The sequence below is a fragment of the Verticillium dahliae genome, genomic scaffold (assembly GCF_000150675.1).
Source record: "Verticillium dahliae VdLs.17 supercont1.32 genomic scaffold, whole genome shotgun sequence".
NCBI lineage: Eukaryota > Fungi > Ascomycota > Sordariomycetes > Glomerellales > Plectosphaerellaceae > Verticillium > Verticillium dahliae.
Window position 1 is genome coordinate 32,433 of NW_009276966.1, and position 24,139 is coordinate 56,571.

At 58.7% G+C, this 24,139-nt stretch overlaps 9 protein-coding genes across 9 annotated transcripts; 5 read left to right on the forward strand and 4 right to left on the reverse strand.

Moving 5' to 3' along the window:
• Positions 1-356: 356 nt before the first annotated feature.
• VDAG_10127 (uncharacterized protein) lies at positions 357-1,783 on the reverse strand (the record flags this gene model as incomplete). Its single annotated transcript, XM_009659953.1, has 2 exons — positions 357-1,491; positions 1,578-1,783. The coding sequence occupies 2 exons, from the start codon at positions 1,781-1,783 to the stop codon at positions 357-359; spliced, it is 1,341 nt and encodes a 446-aa protein (XP_009658248.1).
• A 482-nt stretch (positions 1,784-2,265) lies between these two features.
• Positions 2,266-4,063, forward strand: VDAG_10128 (ribose-phosphate pyrophosphokinase; the record flags this gene model as incomplete). Its single annotated transcript, XM_009659954.1, has 3 exons — positions 2,266-2,376; positions 2,577-2,724; positions 2,793-4,063. The coding sequence occupies 3 exons, from the start codon at positions 2,266-2,268 to the stop codon at positions 4,061-4,063; spliced, it is 1,530 nt and encodes a 509-aa protein (XP_009658249.1).
• Positions 4,064-4,802: 739 nt separating this feature from the next.
• On the reverse strand, positions 4,803-8,030 carry VDAG_10129 (caffeine-induced death protein; the record flags this gene model as incomplete). Its single annotated transcript, XM_009659955.1, has 1 exon — positions 4,803-8,030. The coding sequence occupies one exon, from the start codon at positions 8,028-8,030 to the stop codon at positions 4,803-4,805; it is 3,228 nt and encodes a 1,075-aa protein (XP_009658250.1).
• Positions 8,031-9,481: 1,451 nt separating this feature from the next.
• Positions 9,482-11,702, forward strand: VDAG_10130 (transcription initiation factor IIF subunit alpha; the record flags this gene model as incomplete). The annotated part of the gene is made up of 2 exons (XM_009659956.1): positions 9,482-10,909; positions 10,962-11,702. 2 exons carry the CDS (start codon positions 9,482-9,484, stop codon positions 11,700-11,702), a joined length of 2,169 nt encoding a protein of 722 aa, XP_009658251.1.
• Positions 11,703-11,869: 167 nt separating this feature from the next.
• On the reverse strand, positions 11,870-12,992 carry VDAG_10131 (pre-mRNA-splicing factor CWC26; the record flags this gene model as incomplete). Its single annotated transcript, XM_009659957.1, has 3 exons — positions 11,870-11,912; positions 11,985-12,517; positions 12,570-12,992. The coding sequence occupies 3 exons, from the start codon at positions 12,990-12,992 to the stop codon at positions 11,870-11,872; spliced, it is 999 nt and encodes a 332-aa protein (XP_009658252.1).
• Positions 12,993-13,554: 562 nt separating this feature from the next.
• On the forward strand, positions 13,555-15,900 carry VDAG_10132 (uncharacterized protein; the record flags this gene model as incomplete). The annotated part of the gene is made up of 1 exon (XM_009659958.1): positions 13,555-15,900. One exon carries the CDS (start codon positions 13,555-13,557, stop codon positions 15,898-15,900), a length of 2,346 nt encoding a protein of 781 aa, XP_009658253.1.
• A 550-nt stretch (positions 15,901-16,450) lies between these two features.
• On the reverse strand, positions 16,451-17,479 carry VDAG_10133 (reticulon-4-interacting protein; the record flags this gene model as incomplete). The annotated part of the gene is made up of 1 exon (XM_009659959.1): positions 16,451-17,479. The coding sequence occupies one exon, from the start codon at positions 17,477-17,479 to the stop codon at positions 16,451-16,453; it is 1,029 nt and encodes a 342-aa protein (XP_009658254.1).
• Positions 17,480-20,443: 2,964 nt separating this feature from the next.
• VDAG_10134 (uncharacterized protein) lies at positions 20,444-21,790 on the forward strand (the record flags this gene model as incomplete). Its single annotated transcript, XM_009659960.1, has 2 exons — positions 20,444-21,689; positions 21,777-21,790. 2 exons carry the CDS (start codon positions 20,444-20,446, stop codon positions 21,788-21,790), a joined length of 1,260 nt encoding a protein of 419 aa, XP_009658255.1.
• A 731-nt stretch (positions 21,791-22,521) lies between these two features.
• On the forward strand, positions 22,522-24,078 carry VDAG_10135 (SNF7 family protein; the record flags this gene model as incomplete). The annotated part of the gene is made up of 1 exon (XM_009659961.1): positions 22,522-24,078. The coding sequence occupies one exon, from the start codon at positions 22,522-22,524 to the stop codon at positions 23,941-23,943; it is 1,422 nt and encodes a 473-aa protein (XP_009658256.1). The 3' UTR covers positions 23,944-24,078.
• Between the last annotated feature and the right edge of the window lie 61 nt (positions 24,079-24,139).

Consider the following 24,139-nt stretch of genomic DNA (forward strand, 5'->3'; position numbering starts at 1 on the left):
GCCCACAAACTCCGCCAAGCGCCTTATCTGGCCCCTGGCGCGCATCTCCTCCAGCAGAGCCGTGACGTCTTTCACAGCCGGGTACGCCTCCAACGCCGGCAGCTTCGCAAGCTCCGTCTTCAACCCGGCGAGCACAGCCCCCGAAATCGCCCCGTCGCCCGCCACAGCGTCCAGCAGCGACAGGACCTGCGACAGGATCCGCAGGGAGTAGTAGCAAGCCTGCACCTGCGCCGCGAGATGGATCGTCGACCAAAGCGTCTCCCCCTCGGCCCGCGCCGCGAAGAACTCCCTGACCGCCGGCACGGCCTGCGCGTCGCGCCCCGCCTCGGCCGCGGCCGCGCCGTCGAGCCGCAGCGTCAGCGCCAGCAGCCCCGCCCCGCGTGCCGCCCGGTCTTCCTCTGCTTCTTCTGCTCCCCTCCGAAAGCGCCCCCGCATGCTGCAGCTGGCTGAGCAAGCGCCCGGCGCGGGACGGCGGGGTCGGCACACGGCCGGGATCTGCCTGCCGGCGTTCGAGGCCCGACTGCACGCGGCGGAACTCCCTGACCCGAGGCGGCGGCGAAGGGATGCGCCGCGCGCAGCAGGGCGTAGCCTAGGCGTCGCACGTCGAGGCTCGCTTCCCAGGCGCTCGGGCGCGCGGGACAGTCCATGAGGAGGGGCAGGAAGATGAGCGGCTCGCTGTGCGGCGCGCGGGGGCCTTCTTCGTCTTCGTCTTCGTCTTCGGGGATGCCGAGGCGGGAGCGCAGTGCTGGCGATTGAAGGACGAGCTCTGAGACGCGAGGGTCGAGAGGCGTGGCGAGGGCCGCGAAGGTTGCGGCGGCGGCGGTCGTCTCTGCGTCGTGGGCGCGGTACGGCCGCAGGAAGGTCTCGTAGGCGGCGTCCTCGGCCGCGTCGTCGCCCTCGGCCGCGGCCCGCTGCTGCGCGGCCTGGAGGAGCTGGGGCAGGGACTTGTAGGGGTCGCGGCTCAGCTCGTGGGCGAAACGCTGGATGCCTGCCGAGGTGGGGGGTAGGCGCAGGCGTTCGGCGATGGAGGCAGGGCTGTAGCGGGCGGCGATGAGGCCGCGATGGCCGTCGAGGGTGCCGGTGCGCAGGTCGTGGAAGAGGATGACGGCGCCGCGGGGACCGAGATCGTGGACGAGGAGGTCCGAGTCGGAGGTCAGGACGCAGCCGCCGTGGTGGAGGGCGTGGTCGGCGCAGTAGGCGTCTGCTTCGCCAGGCACGAGGCGGATGAGCGGTGCGTACTTTTCCGAGAGGCGCAGGCGTTCGAGGATGGCGGGGACGAGGAAAGGAGGGTGGTGAGGCGGTTCGCGACGGGCGTAGGTTGTGGGAAAGGGTGCCGGGATGAGCTCGTTTGACTCGGACAGCAGGTGAGAGGGGCAGGCTTTGGGGTTGCTGCTGTGGAGGTTCTGTAGGCGGGTTGAGGACTTGAGAAGGCGATCGAGGCGGACGGGGTGTTTGGAGGCGGGAAGGTAGCCGTCAAAGTAGATGGCCGTTCTGAACGAGTCAGCACAGGATCACGGAGCGTGTATGAGTTACGAAGGGCGAAGATATAGGAAAAGAAAAAAAGAAAAGGGGCTTACATTTTGGAGCCCTTGGACAGGGCATCCAGCCAGCTTATCGCGGCATCGCAGAGGAGCTTGTGAGAAACCTGGCCGGCTCTGTTGCTTGAGCACAGACTATGGATGTGATAGGCGAAGGAGGGACCATCAATGATGATCTTGATGCCGGTGAGAAGAGTGTCAACACCATATGGGCCGAGATGGGTGAAGAGGTGGGGGATTCCCATCTCACGCGTGATGACGAGGAGATGTGGGGGTGGATCATCAGAAAATTACTTCCATGTGATCTAGGCAGAAACTGAATGCTCCAGACATGACAGCAATGCAGTGGTTATTCTCATGATGAGAGGCAGAGATGGTGGTCTATGGTGTCTTGATGCAGATTGAGTTTGATTTGCTGCATAGGGATATGTATCTATAGAGTGAAGCATCTATAGAGTGAAGCCTGATGCATGTAATCGAGGAAGAGGCCCTCATAAATACCACAGTGCGCGTCAACCACGGCTCCCCACCCCTCCTGACGTCAGAAGCAGTAGCACAGTCTGCTCTGTCCTTCCCGGACACGGCCTCCCCACCCGGACCCTTCCTTCTCTTCTCTTCTCGTCGCAGCTCTCAAAATTTGTTTTCGTCCGTCCTCGCTTCGGAGCTCCCCTCCTTCACCCTCCTCCAGGCCCTCCGCCATCGCAACCACGCCCAAACTCAATTCACGATGCGTAGCACGTTGATCTTCGCGGGCAGCTCCTGCCCTGCGCTCACGGGTCAGATTTGCGAGAACCTGGGCATGCAGCCCGCCGAGGCGGAGCTCACCCAATTTTCCAATGTAAGCTGGCCGTTCCTGAGTCAAAGTTGAGCCGGAGCGTGAGCGGGCTGGCTTGGGTTGGCCTGGGCTGGGCCTTCACCTGACTGCCCTGCCCTGCTCTGCCTCTTCTGCGCCAGGGCAATCTCCTCGAACGCTCGTCCGTTTGAGTCTGCTTTTCCGAGTTGTCACGGCTTCTCGTTTGAGACTAACCATCCACCAAGGGCGAGACCAGCGTACGCATCCTCACCAGCGTGCGAGAGAAGGACGTCTTCATCGTTCAGTCTGGCAGTCCCAAGGTCAACGATACCATCATGGAGCTGCTCATCATGATCTCTGCATGCAAGGGCGGCTCGGCGAACAAGGTCACAGGTAGGCTCTTCCTCCTTGACCCGGTTCTGACTCGTTGGCGATCCAGGCCGTTGACCCTCCCTCGCTAGCTGTTCTTCCCTACTTCCCTTACAGTCGCCAGTCGAAAAAGAAGTCCCACCGCGGTGCCATTACGGCGCGCATGCTCGCCAATCTGTTGACCATGGCTGGTATCAAGCATGTCATCACCGTCGATCTGCACGCCACCCAGATGCAGGGCTTCTTCAAGTGCCCCGTCGACAATCTGCATGCCGAGCCCCTCATTGCTCGCTGGATCCGTCACAACGTCGCCAATTGGAAGGAGGCCGTTGTCGTGTCGAAGAACGCCGGTGGAACGAAGCGAGTGACATCGCTCGCTGACGCCTTGAAGCTCAACTTCGGCATGGTCACGACCGAGAAGAAGAAGCACCGGGGCGCCAACATGTCGGCTAGTGTCATCATGGGTCACCTCCACAGCTTCAACCGCGAGCCTGTGCTCGAGTCTTCTGCGACAAGTAAGCCTGCCGAGGCCAAGACTGACGTTCTCGAGGAGCCAGCCACGTCTGAACCTCAAAACGTCAGACGAAACCGAGTCCGCGCAAACACACAAGGCTCGCCGCAGCGCTCGAACGGCCCGCCGCTCCGCACCGTGGACGTCAACCGCGCGGTTCGTCCTTCCACGCCCACGAAGAACTCATCTGGCCAGCAGCAGGACGAAGACGAGAGCGATGCGCAGTACGATGACGGCCCAGCATATGAAGTAACGCAGGGTCGCCTCGTCCAGGGTCACATTGTTGATGACGACTATCCATCGCCCGCAACGTCGACCGCTGGTGGCAGCTCCCGCGAGGAGCCCGATCCCATGACCATGTCGCATGCCTCGTCCTTCTTCGCCCATCCTCCCAACCACGCCGAGCCCGCGCCTCATGCGCTGGGTGGTTCTGGCGACGCCGAGGCCGAATCGGACGAGGAGGAAGACACTCTCAAGGACCCCAAGGTCGAGCACATGATCACGCTTGTCGGCGACGTTAGGAACCGCACCGTCTTCATCGTTGATGACATGATCGACAAGCCCGGCTCGTGGATCGCTGCCGCCGAGACGGTCGTCAAGAAGGGCCACGCCAAGAAGGTGTACTGCATCGCCACCCATGGTGTCTTTGGCGGTGACTGCCTCGAGCAGATGCAGGCATGCGAGTGCATCGACACGATAGTTGTGACCAACAGCTTCCCCATCCAGGAGGAACGCGTCAAGAACATCAGCAAGCTTGTCGTCCTCGACCTGTCTTTCCTCCTCGCCGAGGCCATCCGCCGCAACCACTATGGCGAATCCATCTCGCCCCTCTACCAGCACATCCTGAACTGAGGAGCTTGTTTGCTTGCGCGAGGAGCTCGAAGAAAGTCTTGACAGGTATGACTGGAATACGGGGTTCGTTTGACTTGAATTTTCTAGGCGGCATCTAGCGAGGCGTACGGCAACGGCATGATTTTGGGCCCCCTTTTTTCTGTCGTGCGTTTTACGACGAGACAGACAAAAAAGGCAGAGCTCTAGAGCAATGATGATACCATCTGCTTTTTTCATTGCACGGGATGTGTGATGCCTCGTCTCCATCCTTCCCTCTTTCTTTCTTTTTCTCTCTGCCGTTGCAGAGTGTCTTCTTTGCGTACTTTCCCACCTTGGCGCATGCCACACCCAGCGGTTGCTTTCTTCGGAGAGCCGGGGCCCAGTTCATGCAGAACGGGTCCTGAACGGAACGTTGGAAGATCAACTCTTCGACCTCGAGGGCCCCCCTTTTTGCACGTCGGCTTTATTACGCTGTTTGGTCGATGGGCGGGGGGGGCGAGAGTAGTTCGGACATTGCTTGCATATCTGCGTGACGTGACTTGTTGTGTTCTTGACATTTTGACTTGACTTTTCGAACAAGCTGCATGATGAGCTGCGAGGGGAACATGACTTGATTGAGTTTAGCCAGGACACTTATCTTCCAAGTTGATCACTCAAAGCCATAATACAACCGTGACTTTCAACACAATATGCCCGCCGTCCCGTATGTGACAAATTGATCCTGGTAACCCACACGGCCTACATGCCACAATGATCGTGATCACGACGAGTTGGCCGCGGCCAACGTCTCCAGCTCCGCCCTCTCCACGCCGTGTATCTCGGCCAGCAACCTGCGGAACTCGCCGGCGTCGCTCTCCTTCCGAACAGTCTTAACATCCTGAAGGAGCTCCTCGCTCTCCGCTTCCCCAGCAGCAGCACCACCGCCGACGTTCCCCTTGCCGGCAGCGCGAATGAGCCGCCACGCTCGCCGGAATTCGTCCCGGATCGCGACGATTCCATTGTGCGTCACCGTCCGCGCGACGTTGTGGTCCAGCTCAAAGGGATCCTCAATGGCAAACAGATAGCGGTGGCGGACCTCCTTGACCTCGACGGGCTTGGCCTCGGCGGCGCTGGCGTTGGCGTGCGCGGCAGAGGGCGCGCCGGCCGCGGACTGCACGTTCTCGAGCACCGTCTTGGCGCCCGTCCAGCCCTTGGTCTGTTTGCTGAGCAGGCCGCGCGGGGTGCGCAGGCTCAGGACGTCGCGGCCCCAGTCGAAGCCGCGTGCCTTGGGGTTGGTCGACAGGGTGCCCGTGTGGGCGTAGTACTCGAAGAAGCCGCGCAGCAGGCGGCCGACCGAGTGGTCGTTGCCGTTGAGCTGGCGCGCGCGCGCGAGGCGCTGGATCTCGGCCTCGTCGCGCCAGAAGCCCACGAAGCGGCCGCGGCAGATGAGGCCGTCGGCGTCCGGGTAAGTGGACGGATCCTGCGGCGGCGGCGGCGGGCCGAGGTGCTGCAGGTTTGGGCAGACAAAGGGCTCGACGACGTTGACGAGGTAGTGCAGCATCATGAGCACGTACCCGTAGCTGCTGAGGGTGCCGCGGTAGGGGGTGTTGATGGCGCGAGACTTGGCCCAGTGCTTGACGAAGAGCACGAGCGTGCGCACACGCGGGTCCGTGTGAGAGTAGCAGCGGAGCAGGAGCGTGTTCTGGAGCGCGAGGTGGGCGGCAAAGTTGATGTCGCACTGGACGCCGACGCCCGACTTGGGGAACTCGAGGTTATCACGGTACCGGTCGCGGGGTTGGTTGGCTGTCAGCTTCGAAGGGTCAGATAGTGAGAGGATGACCTGGAGGACCTGCTGAGACTCGGGCGCCGCTAGGGCAAGCGTGCTCGTGTCGCCAGGCTGGCTCGTGCCGCCGCGGAGTAGTGCAACGTATTGCTTGATAACAGGCTCAAGATGGCTGTCGTATGCGTGATGCTCAAGGGCCCGCTCAAACTCAAACGCCAGTTGCAGGCTTTTGTGGCGACGTGCCACGGTTCCAAGGCTGATGGGGCCTGATGTAGCAGCGACAAATTCGCCAACTTGCTTTTGTACTTCAAAAGACCAAATGCCTTCGACGTAGTGCTTGATGACGAGCTCTTGGAATAAATCCTCGCCCTTCTCGGCAAGCAAGGCTGCAGGGCGCAAGTTTACGATGAGCTTCGTGACGCGTTCGTGGTAATCACTCGCTGATTCGAATTGGGTCTGCTGCAGTGTGACGAGCTGGATCGAGTTGAGCTTCTTGAGTCTATGCAGATACAGCTGTAGATGCTTGGCATGCTGGAGGGGATCACCTCCAGCCACCGGCTGATTCTGCAACTTCTTCCAGCCGAGCACACACACCTCCGCAGCCTTTTCGGCATCGGCAGACTTCTCCTGTGTCGTACGATGCTCCCAACCCATGGCAAGCATCTCACCTTCCACTTGCGTGAAGACACCCAGCAGCGAGTGTGAGCACTCGTTGTCGTTGTGGGGACCGAAAGTGAGCGATTGGTAGCCCTGGAGCCTGGCCTTGAGTGTCTGATCGAAGAGGCCTTCGACAAAGGCCTCGCAGACCCGCGTCAGGATCTCAAAGTCTTCTCTTGAAAAAGTGGTATAGTTTGACAGGGTAATGTCACGTCCATTGAGGCGTCTCAACGCACGCTTGGCATTGTTATAGTAAGAGGTGAGATTCTGCTTCTCAGTCTGACGGAGCTTCAAGCTCTGTGGCTGGTCCACGGAGGGCTTCAGGGCGGCATTTGGGTCGCCTGTTGACGCAGAAAGCTGTGACTGGGCAGCAACCGTGGGAGTCTTGGGCTGCTGCTCTTCATCTTGGTCCTGAACCGGTTCATCACCATCCTCGCCCTCGACTGCTCCGAAAGTGTCGTTGTCGATGCCCCTTTCCCACTTGTCTCGTTCCTCTAGTAGACCTGAGAGAAGTGATTCTGAGGGCTTGCTGCAGAGTTTGATGATAGGAACTCGTGTTCGGGTGAGGAGACGCGCTCCCAGGCCGGCATCGAGGAAAGCCTTTTCAATGAGGCGAGGGATCACCGAGTCCGCGCCGTCAGGCTGGGGCACAGAGAGTGGCGAGATGAGACCGAGGTCCATATCTGACGCTTTCGTGGCGAAGCCTGAGGAAAGGCTGCCGAAGCATTCCAATCCTATAGAGGAGGCTGGAAACCCCGTTCTGCCATTCGTCTGCTCTTCGTGCTGCACAATAACCTGCCGACAGATCTCTTGTATGCTGATGCGGAACGACTCTTTCTCCATGATGTCGTCCCGCTCGATCTCTGCGCCCGCGACCAGCGTCTCGCTCAGGCCATCGAGATAAGCCGACTGCAGCGCGAGCTCTTCAGCTGACAGAGGTGCGGCGTGGTGGTTTCCGTGGGGGTTGTACAGTCCATGAGAGCGTTGGGCGCCACGCGGTACATTGCCGTCTTGGCGGAAGCCGGGAGGGGCACTCGGGCCGGAGGGGCTGTGGTCCTGGTAGGAGTGTGACTGGTAGTGATGGGCTCCATATCGCTGTCCTCGTCCCTGGAAGTGACCCTGTCCCTGGCCGTGCTGATGCTGGTGCTGATTTTGATGATGGTGTTGTGGCCCTGCCCACTGGCCAGCACTGGCACCAGGGCGTTGCGTGTATGGCTGGCGTGGTGGCCCCTGACGATAGCCCTGTTCATTATGGTGGGCAGCGTACCCTTGATTCTGACCATAATTACGAGGAGGCACCGGCGCAGTGGGCCTCGTGTCGACAGGAATAGTCACCTGGGCATTCATTTGGCGACGCTGAGCCTGGTTCGGCCGCTTCCTCGCCATCTTGGGGGAGGTGGGCGACTGCAGGGAAGAAGGAGCAGGAGCATCATCTGTTGAGCCTTCGAGAAGGTCCCTGTGAGAGATGCTGTTGCCATTGCTTCCAGGCGTGTTCGTCAGGATTAACCCTCTCAGTCTGCTCTCGAGTTCGGGATCTTGACCCTGGCTCGAAGGTTGATAATGAGCCATGGCCGGTTGGGGGGTCCGTTGATCAATGCTTGAGGTCAGCCGATCCAGTGAGAAGGGAGCTTGTTATAGGAGAGTCTGTGCAGACTCAGGTCAAGGATCGATAGACTGATACTGGTGAGCACGGTTCCCCTTGGTGAAGCAATCATCCAAGAATCAGACGCATAGGGAAGGGAATGATGGCCTTGGTGAAGGATCTTCGGGATTCGATGGTGATCAGGAAGTGGCTCGCGAGCGCCCTTTTTGTCTGTTTCTGTAGAGTGGGTCGAATGGTTGCGCGAGACATGGGTGCCGTTCCCTTGATCGCTCGGTAATGAAGGAGGGCTGACGAAGACGATGGATTCCAACGATGCTCAGTAGCCGGGTAAGTATAATCTGGAAAAAAATCACGACCTGATGATGGGCCGTAGTTAGGTTGTTTTGCTTGTGAGACGAGTCGTACACGAACAGGTTAAGCAATCAGGGAAGGCACAAAATGGGGTTAGATGTGAAATACAGTGTGGAACCCACGGCTTCACAGCCTTGCCGGCTCTCCTGTCAATGGGCAAGAATGGAGGGGGCTCGCTGCTACAGGGCGTAAATACAGTGCGGGAGCAATTTTGGCGTAGGTATTGGAGCTTTTACCCCCGCATGTGAGAGGAGAGAGCTTCTCGAGCCTTGAGGTACCGACCCGGAACTCGTACCTAGGGGTTGATGCATTGAATCAACCGTCTCAAAGACTCTCAAGGCCAATTCGACAATTAAGGGCAATTGACCTTGCGCGTTGAAGTTTCTCTCCATTTTTCGAAAGGAAAGTATGGGGAACTACCCTACTAACTTGCCTCGAGGTGACTATGAGTAGCATCAGTGATACAACGGTAGCAGCCTTATGACGCAACACCTTACAAGGGAGCTTCAAGCCAGCAAGCTGTGATTGGATTCCAGGCCGTAGGTACACATTGTAGTCAACATTTGGGGGCTCTGCACAGTGCACTTGCATCCTCACACCACGACCAGAGGTCTCCACCTCGGCCTCCACCCAACTGACCTTCTTTTGCTCAGGCAGCACAAGCACAGGCCACTCCCCAGGCTGAGAGGTACCGACAAGGCAGGATCACCTCCCCTCCAGGTCAACGACAGACAGCTGCTTTCAATCTCGCCATCAGCGTCTTTGTCCCTCCACCCTCATTTCATCCACCTATCCTTTGACGACTTGTTTATCAAAGGGACTGGAAACGGCATTGTTTGTCGCTCTTTCTATCTTGATTTAGTAACCCAGGTCCCCGGCTCGAGCGACGCCGACGCTGCTCAGCGCCAGACCACACGCGACGCCTCCCAGAGATCTTGTCGAAACCAACAACTTCAAGCACTCGCCCGTGTGTTGATGCCGACAACCTGTCCCCTCGTGCATCTCGAAGCTTCAAATATACTTTGCGTTACTTGATATACAGCTCAAAGCCCACGCACTCGCCAAAATGAGCGCGCCACCCTCTGGTCTGCCCAATGGCCAGGCCCAGGACCAGAAGCCCAACCCGACGGGGCAGCAGCCGCGACCGGCCCCCATCAAGCGACGAGCCAAGGGCGACCCTCTCGTTGCGCGTAGACGACCGCAGCCCAAGTCCAATGCTCCGCGGCCGAAAGCTGCCGGCGCCGCTTCCTCGAGTCGCGCGACACCCCCCTCTGCGGCGCTGCGACCCGAGGTTCACACCGCCGGCCTACTGTCTCGCATCGCAAACAACCGAAGCAAAACGGCCGCGAACGGGGGTTGGACCGAGCCGCTGCCGCCAGGCGGTCGCGAGTGGAAGATTGTCACGACCAAGCGTGCCCTGATGGAAGGTACCCGTCACCACGTCATGAGGTTCTCGTCGTCCCGCATCGAAAAGGAGAAGCTACACATTGATCCCACGGACCAGAACGATTTCACGCGACCCGTGACCCTGCAGCGTCGCGACCCAAGACAGCCCGCTGCCGGACGCGAGGTGAAGCCCGAGGAGGAAGAGCCCGAACCTGAGCCCAACCCAGAGGACGAGAAAGAGGCTGAGAGGATTGCGCAGCTCAAGGCCGAGAAGGATGCCTGGAAGGCCATGGAGGCTGCCAAGAGTGCGCCGGCGATCAAGGACCCCAACGCCAGTACGCGTACCAAGCAGCCGAAGCAGGAGGACCGTGGTGTGCAGTTTCACCGCGCACCTCGTTCGGAGAAGGAACGCAAGCAGCAATCGTTGCGCTATGAGGAGGCGCTGCCCTGGCACATTGAGGACGCCGACGGAAAGCACGTGTGGGTTGGTTCGTACGTCGCCCCTCTGTCGGAGACAACAGTTTGTCTCGTGCCCACAACAGACGGCAAGTTTGCCATGACCCCGCTTGAGAAATGGTACAAGTTCCAGCCCAAGCCGAACTTCACCACGATGAGAATCGAAGAGGCCGAGGCCTTGATGAAGCAGCAGTCAGGCGTGTCTCGGTGGCACATGCAGGCGCAAGAGAAGAAGGCAGGACAGAAAGACCTCGAGGATTGGAGAAGGTTCAAGAACGGACCGTCGCGCATCAAGACGGAGAGCTCGACCTTCAGGGGCGTATCCAAGTCGGAAAAGATGGACCATGACGAGATTGATTTCGAAGGCGATGAGTTCCAAGACGACGACGAGGCGCCCAACTTTGAGCCCGACAATGACGAAGACCAGAAGGAGTCGGCAGAGCGCATCAAGCGCGAGCAGCTCGGCGCCAACGTCTTCGGAGAGGGCGACGAGGGTAAGGTAGACCAGGAAGAGCTCGAGACGAGGCTTCTCGAGGAGAGCAGGAAGAGGGAAGGCAAGACCATCAACAAAGCATTGGTCAAGCGAGAAAAGGAAACCATCTACAAGAAGGATTCGGACGATGAAGACGGCAATCGTTACTTCGGCCCCTCGGTAAGACTAGGTCCTCAACATTTGATGACCAGCATATTGACAGGCTTTCCAGGATGAAGAGGATTCGGATGACGAGAGCAAGGACGGAGAGGATGAGGCCAATAAGAAGGACGAAGACAAGGCCTCTAGCCAGGATCCTTCCGCGCAGAGTCAGGACGCCAACGGTGCCAAGGACAAGGACGCAAACTCCAAGGGCACCCTGACGCCTTCTGGCAAGCAGAAGGAAGCCGATGCTACCCGAAAGGGCAAGTCACTGAAGCGTCCTGGCTCACCGAACCTGTCGGAATCTAGTGAAACAGAGTCGACGCTGAGGAAGAAGAAGCTCAAGAAGAACGGGAGCTCTGTCCAGGTGAGCCGCTCAGGAACACCTCTGCCGTCGGGCCACAAACACAAGGTTGGAATGAGCTCGATGAGCGACGGCGAAGCCACCGGTGGAGAGATGTCCGATGGCCAACAGAGGAAGAAGAAGATCAAGCTTCTTGGTACGGGCGCCAGGGGCACGCCCACAGGCTCGCGTGCTGGCAGCCCAGCCCCTGCAGGCGCAGCAGGCAGTACGTTCAGACCTCTTGAAGAAAACATGGACCAAGCTGACAAGACATCCCAGGTGCATCCCCGACGAGCCCGAATCCGCGTGCCAGCTCACCCTCCCGATCCGGGCCCATTGAACCCTGGGAGGTCTTCGCGGCGCTGCCACCGCAGGGCATATCGTCAAAAGAACTCAACAGACGCTTCAACGAACGTATTGGTGATGGACCGGGCCAAACATCTAAAGCTGGATGGATCAACATCGTGAAGGATGTGGCTGTATTCGGCAGGGACAAGCTGCTGCGCCCCAAAGAAGGAGCCGCTCCGAAGCGAGACTAGTGAGGTTTGTTCACACGGGAACGATCTCTGGCGCCTTGGTTGTTTTTATGTATCACTTGCTTCCCTCAGGTACCCAAAGGTAGATACCAAGAAGGCCTATTCAGCAAAGACGATGGGCACTAGAACACAGCACAAGCTGCTAATATTGCATCAGAAAGCTGCGTAGCGTAACATAAATGGGTATTATGAGAACAACTCCAACCGTCCTTACTCATCCATCTGCCACGAGTAGTCCAGCCCTTTGTTCCTTTCTCGTCGGTTGATCGCCTTGAACCGTTCGCCCTCAAACCCATTACTCCTGTCCACACCATCCCACCTATAGCCAGGCCTGATGCCGTACCGATTGGGCGGTGCGCCACCGGTATAGACGGGTCTATTCTTCCCCTTCTTCCCCTTGCCGCCCGTCGTCGTCGTCGCCGTATCCGTCTGCATAAACTGCGCCATGGGATCGTTCCACCTCTCTTTCCCCTTCATCTCGCGGTTCATGTCCTCGTCATCGGCGCCTCGCGCAAACGCCATAGTCTTGGCCTCTTCGAGCGCCTCGCGCCGCGCATTGGCCGCCGCAGCCTGCACGTCGCCCTTTGGCGCAATCTTAGCCTGCCGCTCCTTCTCGCGCTCCTCGGCCTCGGCCGCCGCCCGCCGCGCCTCGGCCCGCCTCATCGACACGTCAACCCGCCGCCCCGTCGCGTCGCGGTACACCGTCTCCTCCTCGCGCCCGCCGGCCTTCATGCGCGCAAACTCGGCCTGCTCGGCAGCCTGCCGCCTGCGCAGCTGCGCGCTCACCGTCGCCGCCGACTGCAGCCCCGCGAGCGTGCCGTCGCTCATCTTGGCGACGCCCCGCGTCGTCGAATGTCGGGAGCGCGTCGTCGTCGCGCTGCGCTGCGAGCGTCTCGGCGGCGGCCGAGGCGAGGATCGCGTCTGCTGCCGCGGCGTCGGCGTCGGCGTCGGTGTCTGCGTTGGCTGGTGTGCTGGTGGGCGCGCCGGTGATGGATTTCCAGTTGGACTTTTTTGTGCGGCGAAACTCGGCGGAGGAGCCGTCTACTGTTGCTGGACCGTCCACATCGTCGTTGGCTGAGGCTTGTGGCTTGGCCCAGGAGGCGTCGTCGTCGTCGGCTATGATGAGGCCTTCGGCTGCTTGCTTGCGCTTGCGCTTCTTGGTTGGCTTTGGGTCGGCTACTAGGTAGTTTTTTGCGAGGTAGCTGGATAGGTCGGACGGCATGGTGATGGTATGCTTTCTGGGGCGGTTCGGGTTCGAAAGCGCTGAACCGTTGCTTGCAAATGGAGACTTTGCTGTCGAGGATCGATCTTCGAAGCTTGAGCTTGGAGTACCTCGTAGAAGCACTGCAGTGATGAAATGCAGGGACGGAAAGCCCCCACGTTTTGCATTTATCGGGGCGCTACGCAAGGCAGGCAGTTAAGCGATTCCGTAGTGGTGATGGCGCCCAAGCAATCCACATGTTCAATGACTTGGCTGGCCTCGCATTCACCAGACCACTGATGATGAAGCGGTTGTTCAAGACGGCCTTTCGATTCGACGACCCCTCTAGCGAGCGTCTTTAATTGTATTTGTTCGAGTAATTCCGGAGCCCACTTTCCGATATACCATCGCGTCCATCGACTGTTCAGCATCAACCTTTCTTTCCATCCCATGGCTTGAGCGAGGCCAGATCCCACGATCTATTCAACACTACCACTTGACCTGGATATTACATTCCTTTCTTCTGGCAACGAGCCAGCGTAGGCCATAGGTTGGGCCACCTCGCCAACCTCCGATTCCCTCGATGCAGTCCCCGGACCTGCAATCACCAAACCGAGATGTCTCGCCCTCCGAATCGATCCAGACCCTGCCAACAGCGGCCTCCGCTCTGAGGCTACCTAAGCGGCAGAACGCCTTTGATGGACACCCGCTCGCACAGAATGAAACGGGTCTGCCGTATCGGAGATCCAACCCATCGGCTGCCTCGCTCTTCGCCTCGACACAGACGCCACCAGGGTCGCGATCCGAGTCGCCCGTCGGACGGGGAGGCTCGCCAGCCAGGAACCTCTCGGGTCCCGTCTTCAGCGGATCCGGGGCCAGGTCGCTCATTGACAGCGCGGCAGACAGCCCGGGTGATCCGTTGAACCTGTTGCTCCAGTCCTACGTGCCCCACATCGCCATCTATACCTCGCAAGAGACGACCAACTTTGCGAACGAGAAGGGATTCAAAAACGGACTATGGGAGCTCTTGCGACCCTTTGGCGAGAGGGTGCAAGGTAAGATCACCATCAGGGACAGCAACGGCTCGAGCCGCGCGTGGGAGGACTACTCGATTCGCTTCGTGCCGTTCGGCGACAACATTGAGGCCCCGGATGCGACTGCGCCGACGACCGCGAATGGGCTTTCCGAGAGTGCGGCCAGAGAGAAGAAGAAGCTGGACGATGTCGAGGCCGTTGTCGAGCGCCACCTGCGCTACGCCGAGGACTCGCTCCTGAGCCTGCCCCATCACGGACACCTGACGAGGCAAGGGCTCGACATTGAAGCGACGTCGCCTTACTACTCGCTTTATCTGAGGAGGTTACTGTCCGGCATCCCCATCTCGCCGCACGAAACCTTCTCGCATCCCATTGCTTGCGTCATCGCTATCAGCTCGCGCAGCAAGTCCCCGATCGAGGAGCTAAGGACACTTTATAATGAGACGCGCGGCGGTGGCAAGCAGCTGCCGGGCTGGGTCGATGGTGACTACCTTCGGTACTATGTACTGGTTCACGACGAGGAGAACGACGATATCACAAGATCGATGGCGTTATTCGATCAGATGAAGCGCCACCTTGGTCTGCACTGCCACCTGTTGCGGCTCCGAAGCAGTCAGAGTGCAGAGACAGACGACGACAGCATACCGCTGCCGAGGAGCGACTGGATGACCGCCGAGGAGGAACTGGCAGACATCAAGAGGAGCGACGAGCAAGAAGACTTTGAGGACCCGACGAGGCACATCTTTGAGTCGGATGCTACTGCGATCCGGACATTTGTTCGTGAAATGGTCACACAGTCCATCATCCCCACGATGGAGCGTCACGTATCAGTCTGGAACGACCAGGTAGCGTCAAGGCGGCGCGGCATCGCAGGACGCTTCATGAACCTGTCTCGGAAGTGGGGAGGCTTCGGCGGCAGCTCAAGGACGTCAGTAGGTGGGAGCGGTAGTACGAGCAGCTTCGAGTCGCAGGGCTACTACCGACCTGATGCACCCGAAGCCATCATGCGCAAGCTGGCGGACTATGCCTTCATGCTGCGCGACTGGAAGCTGGCGCACTCGACCTATGACCTTCTGCGGTCCGACTTTAGCGACGCCAAGGCGTGGAAGTACCACGCCGCGACAAACGAGATGGCGGCCCTCAGTCTTCTGATCATGCCTCAGAGCATGTCGACCAAATCGCGCGCCGAGACTCTCGACCAGATGCTCGAGGCCGCCTTCTACTCCTACTCGACGCGATGCAGCGCGCCCTTTGGCGCTCTCCGGTCCCTCACCCTCGCGCTCGAGCTTCTTCGTCTCCGGGGCGGCAGCAGCATAGACGAGGCGGCGAAATGGGGCGCCAAGCTCCTCGACTCGGGCATCTCGGGACCCATTGGCGATGGTCTCCTCAAGGAGCGACTGGCCATATGCTACGCGTCCAAGACGGGCCTCGGCCCCGTGGGGTGGGGCAACCGCACGCGCAAGGCGGCCATCTGGGCCGTCCTCGCCGCCGAGGCGTGGCTCTTGCAGGGCAAATACATTCAGGCCCAGCGCAGCCTCAACGAGGCGCAACGGCTGTACTCTGAAGTGCCGAACCAGAATGGCGTCAGCAAGTTTGCGCTCGCGCAGGAATTCGTCCTGGGACTGCAGAGGCAGCTCGACACTAGGTTGGAGCCTGCCGACCCCGCTGGGCCGCATGGACAGGCGCCGGAGGACGAGGTCGAGGTCCTGGTGGATGAGGAGAGCGAGCCGCTGCAGCAGCAAGGGACCATGCGGGCCAAGCGTGGGAGCGTCATGGCGCGGCAGGGGGTTAATGTGCTGGCGAGCTTGGAGACGGCGCCGCTGCATGAGGTCGTCTCACCGAGCGAGAAGATGGAGGGAGATAAGTCGACCCAGGGGGGATTTGAGGGCGGATAGATGTACAGCATGGGGCCGGGGTACCCTGTCGAATACACTGTAATCTCTGGCATGATACCATTCTCGGCGGTTCACTGATGTGCGAATACTCAGATTCAGAGGTTCAGCTGGCAAGCCGTTCTGGATCCGGGTGCTGGCCATGTCTGGTCATGTGTGCTACTTGTTGAGCTCGGTGTGTTGTCCAAGCGGGCGTGTCTGTGAACCCTAAATTGAGTGACCAAGGGTTTTACGCAATCTGGATCCCCTGTCTTGAACCGAGGGTGAGACCGTGGCACTGGATCAAACAAATGATCCGCATTCTATGGTTCAAAGGTGTTGTGCCCCTTTGGAATGCTTCCCCGTGGCGGTGCTGGTCTAGGGCCATTGACCAGACATTTGGGTCGAGTACCAATGGACACGCTGCCCGCCCATACGCAGGGCACCATTACTAAACATGGTCAACATTCTGAAGGTTTGGTCACACAATGATGGTCGGTTCATATTTTACTCCTGAAACCCTGCAGAAGAGCCGTTACATGGAAAGGGATATCCACGGTCCAAAAAGTCAGTCTCAGGACGCAACCCTGATAATCACTTTACCCTTTGTCTTCCGGCTCTCGACCTTATCAAAAGCCTCCTGAAATTGTTCAAATGGGATAACGCTGTCAATCACCGGCCTCGCCCTGCCTGCTTCCACCAATTGGGCAATGTCACCCAGCTGCTCGCCCAAGCTCTCGACGATGAACCACTCCGCCTTCTCCAGCGTCTTGCTGTTCTGAGCCGGCTTGACGCTGTCTGGGTCGGCGCAGATGCTGAGGAAGGTCCCGCCGTTTTTGACCACGCTCCAGAGACCACCCATCGAGGCACCGCCGACGCAGTCCACAACGAGGTCAACCTCCCTGTCGGGGGATCCACCAACCCAGGCCTCGACGTGCGTCTTGGTATAATCTACGACGTCTGTCACACCGAAGCTCGTCATCAAGTCTGCCTTGGACCCCGAGCAGAGCGCCACAACCTTTCGCGCGCCGGCAAGAGCGGCAAACTGCACCGCCCACGTGCCAACGCTGGTGCCGGCGCCGGCAACAAAGACTGCGACGCCGCCGTTCCGGGCCCTGGCCTCGTCGTCTCCGAACACGGCAGCCTTGTCGAGAAGACCCTGTGTGAAGAGGGCCTGCCAGGCTGTGAGGGCTGAGAGCGGCGTAGCGGCGGCTTCCACCCAGGACAGACCGGCTGGTTTCAAGGCCATCTCCTCTTTCTTCACGACGGCGTACTCGCGACAGCCGCCGGGGCTCGTGGCCGAGATGCGTCCAAAGACGTCGTCGCCGGGGCGGAACCCCGATTCGGCGGCGGCCTCGACGACTGTGCCGGTGACGTCTTGGCCCGGCACCGGCTCCTTGTCGGCGGGGAAGAAATCGGGCATGGCGGCGACCCAGTGGAGCTCGCCCAGGCAAGGGGAGGTCGCGACGACTTTGATGAGCAGATCGGAGGGACCCTGAGGGCGGGGAATCGGACCCTCGGTCATGATGAGGTTGGTGCTGTGAGGGTTGGGTTGGTGGATGACCCTCATGGTCACGGGAAGGGGGTTTACGGGAGTAGCCATGATGCTGGTTCTGTTGGGCTTTGAGGCGACAAATGCGGTGTGATGTCTCGGGTCTTTGCCTCTTCAAATACGTGCCTTGCCCGGAGTTTTACACCGTCAGAGATCAATATCGTGAGTACATGCCTGGACTCGAAGGCATCAACAGCCCTCAGGAAGAGACGGAGCGGGGCGATGAGTTCAGCCGTCTGACGTGTGAGCAGTGTCGTTACTCAGCATCTTGAGGAGTTCCGCTCCGGATGGGGTTTTCCGTTGATTACGTCCTCAAGAGAACCTCTTTCATAGGCATTGTGATTTGCAGTTGGAGTTTGGCTGTCCTCAGGCGAAAATGCATCGTCTAAAAGCGGATGCTGCCTGTTGCTTGCTTCCATGTCACATGTTATCTTGTCCACTATCGTCATGGTCAGCTCCTGGGAGTTCAGTAGATGCAGCTCATCAATGCAAGCCAATGAATAAGGCTCTGAATTTGCTTGACACATAGCGAAGGAGAGCATTAACTGCCATGTAACAGGATCTGCCCTCAATACGACATGCCCTTGAAATCTCTTGACATTACCTTACATCAACATGACATTTCAATAACATGATATGTCAAGCACACAACAGATTAAGAACAAAACATGCACTCGACACGCATTGATATTATACAACATTAACATAATAAATCCTCTCTTGAAAGGCAAAGCAAGCAAATCGACTCGGGGCAAGATGTAGGCACGTTGTTCCTTTAGCTCGGCATTCCACAGAATCCTCGGAATGAATAGGGCATAAGTAAATCCTCTGCTTGCATTGTATCTCAATATGTATGTGATAGTCCCCCGATCTGCGATACACTTGGGCACGCCCGTCCCAGAAGACAGCCCTGAGGCCTGCACGCAGATTTCGATAGACCCTTCGAGATCATCCTGTCCACTCACTAGAGAGAGTCCCCAGCCTCATGTACTACGCATTGAGGAACTGGACACCGAATAATCTTGGAGCGGAACGAAGGACTCCTACCAGCTGTGTACACGGCAGATGGCAGAGGTTGCCGGTGGGGGCGATTTGTGCCTTGCATGAGGATGTCCCGGCTTCACATCATCATCATCATAATCTCAATGGCTGTGAGCGTGTGGAAATGCCCTGCATAACCTTAAATCAGAAGTACTTGGCAAAATTTCTCGCTGATGTTCAACGATTTGTGGTTAACTAGACGAAAGCCTTCTTGGCAGAATCAAGGGTTCTCAGTGACTTAGAGGGCCAAGTTCTGCTGGGTAAAGTTTTACTGGGTAGGATGACATTGAACTGGTAAGCGGCGAATCTCGACCTAACGCGCAGGCATGTAGGTGAGTTGATGTATGTGTATTGTTATGAATTCTTTGCTAACACTGCCTTAGTTTCCTGATTGCCTGATTTCCCGCTCCCGCATTCTTTCGGGCGGTGGCTTTCTGGATCAACCCACTGACATAGCGTCAACTTTGAAGCTCCTCATCTCACTAGATATGAGACTAAGTACGTCAAGATACCTTGCTGACCACCAGGATAATCACTGACAAGCTGCAGTGTGGCGAAACCCTTGGGAGAAAATTCAAGACATTGGGTGGCGACGATGATACTGTTGCGGAACCCGGAAAGCCGCCAAAGGGTCGGCCGGCGAGCCACGCATCTTACGGCTGATCCGAGAAAAAGAAATAGCCAGGCTTCGTCATGTTCCTATGACTATCGACCGTACGAGGCATTGGTGTTGGCAAAATCCTGTTGGCTCTGCTAAAACTGCGTTCTTGCAATCATCATTTCTAGCGGTTTACACGACTTGGTCAGGCTTTGCGTTGAGTGAAGTACCTAGCCGTAATAAGGCTTCTACCCGGCCTCGTTGAAACAGGAAGAGATTAACATGATGAACGTACATCGGAAAATGAGCTGCAGATATACTTTTCAGTTCCGTTTCCAAGGCCCCCGATTTTAGGCACCTCCTGGCTTCCATAGCCAAGCTGCTAACTGTCATGCTTGAAAGATATGAAATGACCAGCAGATAAATGCCACGGCAGGCAGTCTTATTAATCCATTACCTGTCTAAATCGTCTCACCCCTATCATGATGCTTGAGAGCTAGCGCAGCCGGATCCCAAGAGACAGTTCAGATTCCCGACTACCAAAGTCTCGACGCCCGTGGTTTCAACCAAGACATTCGATCCCTACACGATTCCTCACGTGCCAGATACAAAACTGTGGAGTTCTAGGCCGGGTGCCGGTCCGAACTGTATTGATGAATGTGTTGGCAGTGACTCCGGCATTTTTTCGCCATTCACATGAGCTCCGTGAATCTCGAAACACTGGTGATGGACGACGCCCTTCGCTTGAAGTGACGACGTGACGGAGACTTGCGGCATTACCTCGGTCACGTAGTCGTTCGGACCGAGATCTGGGACGACGAGAGAACCTAAAATCTCATCTGCTTGTCATCGTGGGGAGGGTTGCTGGACGTAGTCTGGAACAGGAAATCTATACCTCTTGAAGCTCGAAAGATCTGGCTTCAGAGCCTTTCGCCACGGCTCTGGTATGCGTACCGTGGCGAACATTGCTGTTGCGGCTGCCTTCGGTGTCTCGTTCCCTTGGTTCTCTTTGCGTCATGAGTCCATGGCCTTAGCCAAGTTGCCAGCTCCGAACCGTACAATCCAAGAGGAGATGGAAGCGGCTGGCTTTTGAGCCACGGAGGCTACTCGTGATATCATCTAGATATTCTCTAGCCACACCGCAAGCAGTCGGTGTGCCCTGTTCGTTACCGGCCTTCCACCTTCGATTATACATAACGATGTCCCTGCTGTTGTGCCCTCGATCCTACCACCGTCGCCTTTTCACTAGATTCTCTACTCGGGAAATACTCGACAGAGAGCCAACGACCCTACAACACAGCCATCACTGCGCATACAATACATGGTCTTGAATCGAACTCTTATCCTTTCCGAAAACACTCGGGAACCGCCGGACCATGACTTTCTCATGTGGCATCGACTTTTCCAAGCCAGCCGACAAGGGCGAGCTCGAAGACGTCTTTGCAGAGACCATCGGACAATGGGACAAGACGGTACGAAAAGCCGTCGGGTATCCGCGCAACTGGATCAGACACCCCAAGATCCAGGAGCTCATGAAGACAGCCGGCGACTACGGAGTGCACAACGTCGGCAACTGGGCCGAGGGAGGGCGTTTCGCGCCCGAGGCCTTCTGCTACGAGTTCGAAGTCATGCTGTTCTTCATGGAGCTCTTCCACTGCGCCGGCGGCGAGGACAGGTACTGGGGCTACATCGACGCCAGCGGCAGCAGCGGGAACATCTGGGCGGCGACGGTGGGCAAGGCGGTGCTGCGCAAGGCCGGCGGCCGGGATCCGGTCATGCTCTTCAGCAAGGCGGCCCACTACTCGTTTGACACGGCCGTGCTGCAGAACGGGCTGCGCGCGCAGACGATTGACGAGAAGGACGACGGCTCGATCGACATGGCGGCGCTCCGGGAGGCGTTTGAGAAGCATGACGACCGCCCGATATGGATGGGCATCCTCTGCGGAGGGACCGTCAAGGAGGGGCGCGATAATATCCGGCAGATCCTCGAGCTCGCCCGGGACTCGGGGCGGCCGCGCAGCGACTTCTTCTTCCACGTCGATGGCGCGTTCAGCGCAGTGCCTCTCGCGCTGATGAGTGATGCCGATGACGCTGATATCGTTCCGAGCTTTGGGCTTGACGTCGACGGGTTCGGCATCGACACCCTCAACGTGTCGACGCACAAGTTCATCGGCACGCTGGACACGGGGGGCATGATCCTGATGCGCAGAGAGCACAGTGAGGCCGTCGCCGTCAATGTCGAGTACATCCAGTCGGTCCACAAGACGCAGATCGGGTCGAGGAACGCGAGGGCCATCCTCGAATGTTGGATGCTGATCAAGTACGTCGGACGGGATACGTTTACCGAATGGGCCTTTGCGTGCGCCCAGAGGGCCCGTAAGTTGAAGAAGGAAATGGCAACAGTCGGGGCTGAGGACATTCTTCTGAACCACAACGCGATGACTGTGTACTGCAAAGAGTTTTCGCCCCAAGTGTCGAAGGAGTTTTATCTGGCGCCCCAAAAGGGCTACGTACATGCCATCATCACACCGCACACATTACATCCTTCTGAATTGGGGACAAACAGAGAGGGGGAGCCCTTTGAGGGGTTCGACACGGCGAACCGGTTTGTGGAGGCTGTCGGTGAGGCGATGGACCACGGAGCGAGACGTGAAAGTGTATATACGAAGCGTTGACAACGGTCAACGACACTGTTTCACATGGCCATAGGAAAGCGGCGATGACTTGATGGATTAGGAAGGCTGTGTAACATGAGATTAGCGCTATCATATAGTCCGAGGAGATGTCTCGTCCAGGGTGGTACTTGTTCTAGAGGTCCATTGGTGGGAATGTACTATACCTAGGTACCTTGCCTTAGCCAGCATTGTACCTTAGCCAGCATTGTCTAGAGTAGGCATACATGTCAGAGCATGTGAGTGTGCATAGGAACATGGCTGCCCCAGGCAGAGGCTGTCGATGTGCCTCATGGCGATCAAGGTGAGTCCGTGCTTGTCATCAGACGAGGCTGCCATCGGCCCGCACAAGGCAGATAAGCGAGCACGAGGCTACTGTAGGCGCCATCACATGTGCGGTGGCAGGCACTTACCTACCTAGATGGCAGGCACCTACCTACCTAGGTAGATGGTAGATGGTAGGCAGGCACAGGGCACCGTCACTGCGTCTTTCAACTGCCACCCCCACCACACCCAACTTCGCGACCTACAACTACAGTCAGGGCATGGCCTTGCCTCTATGTTGAACAGCTTTTGTCCTTTGTCCTCGAAAACGACATCGTATGTCTGTTGCCCTCCAAGTCAGCCATTTCAAGGACTGACCAGACATTCCTGACGTCATCACCAAACAAAACAAACAACACATTTTCGACCTTGGACCTTGAGCCTTGAGCCTTGAGCTTTGATCCTCCTTCTCTACCTCAGCCAACAATCGTTGCCATCATCAAGACTACATGCCCGCCATGGGTGACCTCGCCGAGTACCTCACGTCAAACGACCCCTCCTTCCGAAAAGCCCGTCTTCCAGCCCTCTACTCCGACTTTCGCTCCCAGCGCACCCTCAACCCAGACGGCTACACCGCCAACCTCTCGGCCTGGCGCGCCGCCCTCGCCCGCCTCGCCTGGGACGCCCAGCTCCCCGACCCCGCCACCTCTACCACCCCGCCGCGCCTCCTCCTAACCGTCGACGACTCGCTCCCCGCCCATCTCCAGAGCCGCCAGTTCGGCCGCCCGCTGGCCCTCGGCACCGTGGTCCGCGAGGCCCTCGAAAAAGGCGACCTCGTGCCCGTGCCCGACTTTCTCGCGCGAAAAGAGACCATCTACGCCAAGACGGCCGGCTGGGGCGCCGTGCCCTGGAGCGTCGCCTCCTGGGCCGCACGGCAGCTGGGGTTCGGCAGCGGCGGCGGCACGTCGACGGCCGAGGACAAGATGCCCAAGGGCACGTACGTCGTGCTGCCGAACCTCGAAAAGGCGGGGGGTCTCGTGGCCGAACAGGCGGCCGCGCGGGCGAGCGACACGCGCTTCGAGCGGACGTTTACGCGGCGCCACTTCGAGCGGGCGTGCGTAGCCGACCTGGCCGTCGCGGGGCAGAAGGACAGGGCGCTCGCGGGGCGCGACGTCGACGTGCTGCTGCGCTTCCTCGCCCGGGACAAGGGCCTCGTGGCGAGCGACGGCCAGACGGTGCGCATCCGCGTCGAGGGCGAGGACGCCGCCGTCACGGAGGAGGACGCCGCCGTCGCGCAGCTCAAGGAGCTCGTCGAGGACCTCAAGCACCAGACGACGCTGTTGGCGGCGCGCGTCGACACGCTGGCGGCCGACGCCAAGGCGGCTGTCGGCAAGAGGAACAACGCCGCCGCCATGCGGCTGCTGCGCGAGAAGAAGACGGCCGAGGCGACGCTGGGCAAGCGCGGCGCGGCGCTGCTGCAGATGGAGGAGATTGCCGCGAGGATACAGCAGGCGCGGGACCAGGTCCAGTTCGTCAAGGTCATGGAGGGCAGCGCCGGCGTGCTGAAGCAGCTGAATGCCGAGGTTGGCGGCGTTGAGCGCGTCGAGGGTGTCGTCGACGCGCTGCGGGAGCAGATGGCCGACACGGACGAGGTCGGCAGGATACTTGCGAGCGCTGGCGAGGTCGAGGTCATCGACGACGGCGAGATTGACGACGAGCTCCGCGCGCTGGAGAAGGCTGAGGAGGACAGGGTCGAAGCGGAGAAGCAGGCCGAGAGGGACGCTCAACAGGCCAAGGAGGCCGAAGCCACGAGGAAGCGCCTCGAGGAGGCCGGTTCTGTGCCGGAGACGGAGGCGGAGAGCGAGGCAGCGGCCAAGACGGCTGAGCAACTCGAGCGTATGTCGCTGGATGAGCGTCCGCAGCCTCAGGCCGCGTCTTGAATACGTATGTATAGCTACGGGTCGTCACATTTCAGGGGAAATTCTTGTTTAACAGGGCGTCATGTGGTTCATATGGGTATTTTGTTTGGCTTGGAACAGCAGATGGAATATGTACATCCTCCCGAAAGCAATGACTAGCCCTGTTGGTTTCTTGTACGCCCCCCCCCCCCCCAAATGCAATTCCTCAATCATAATT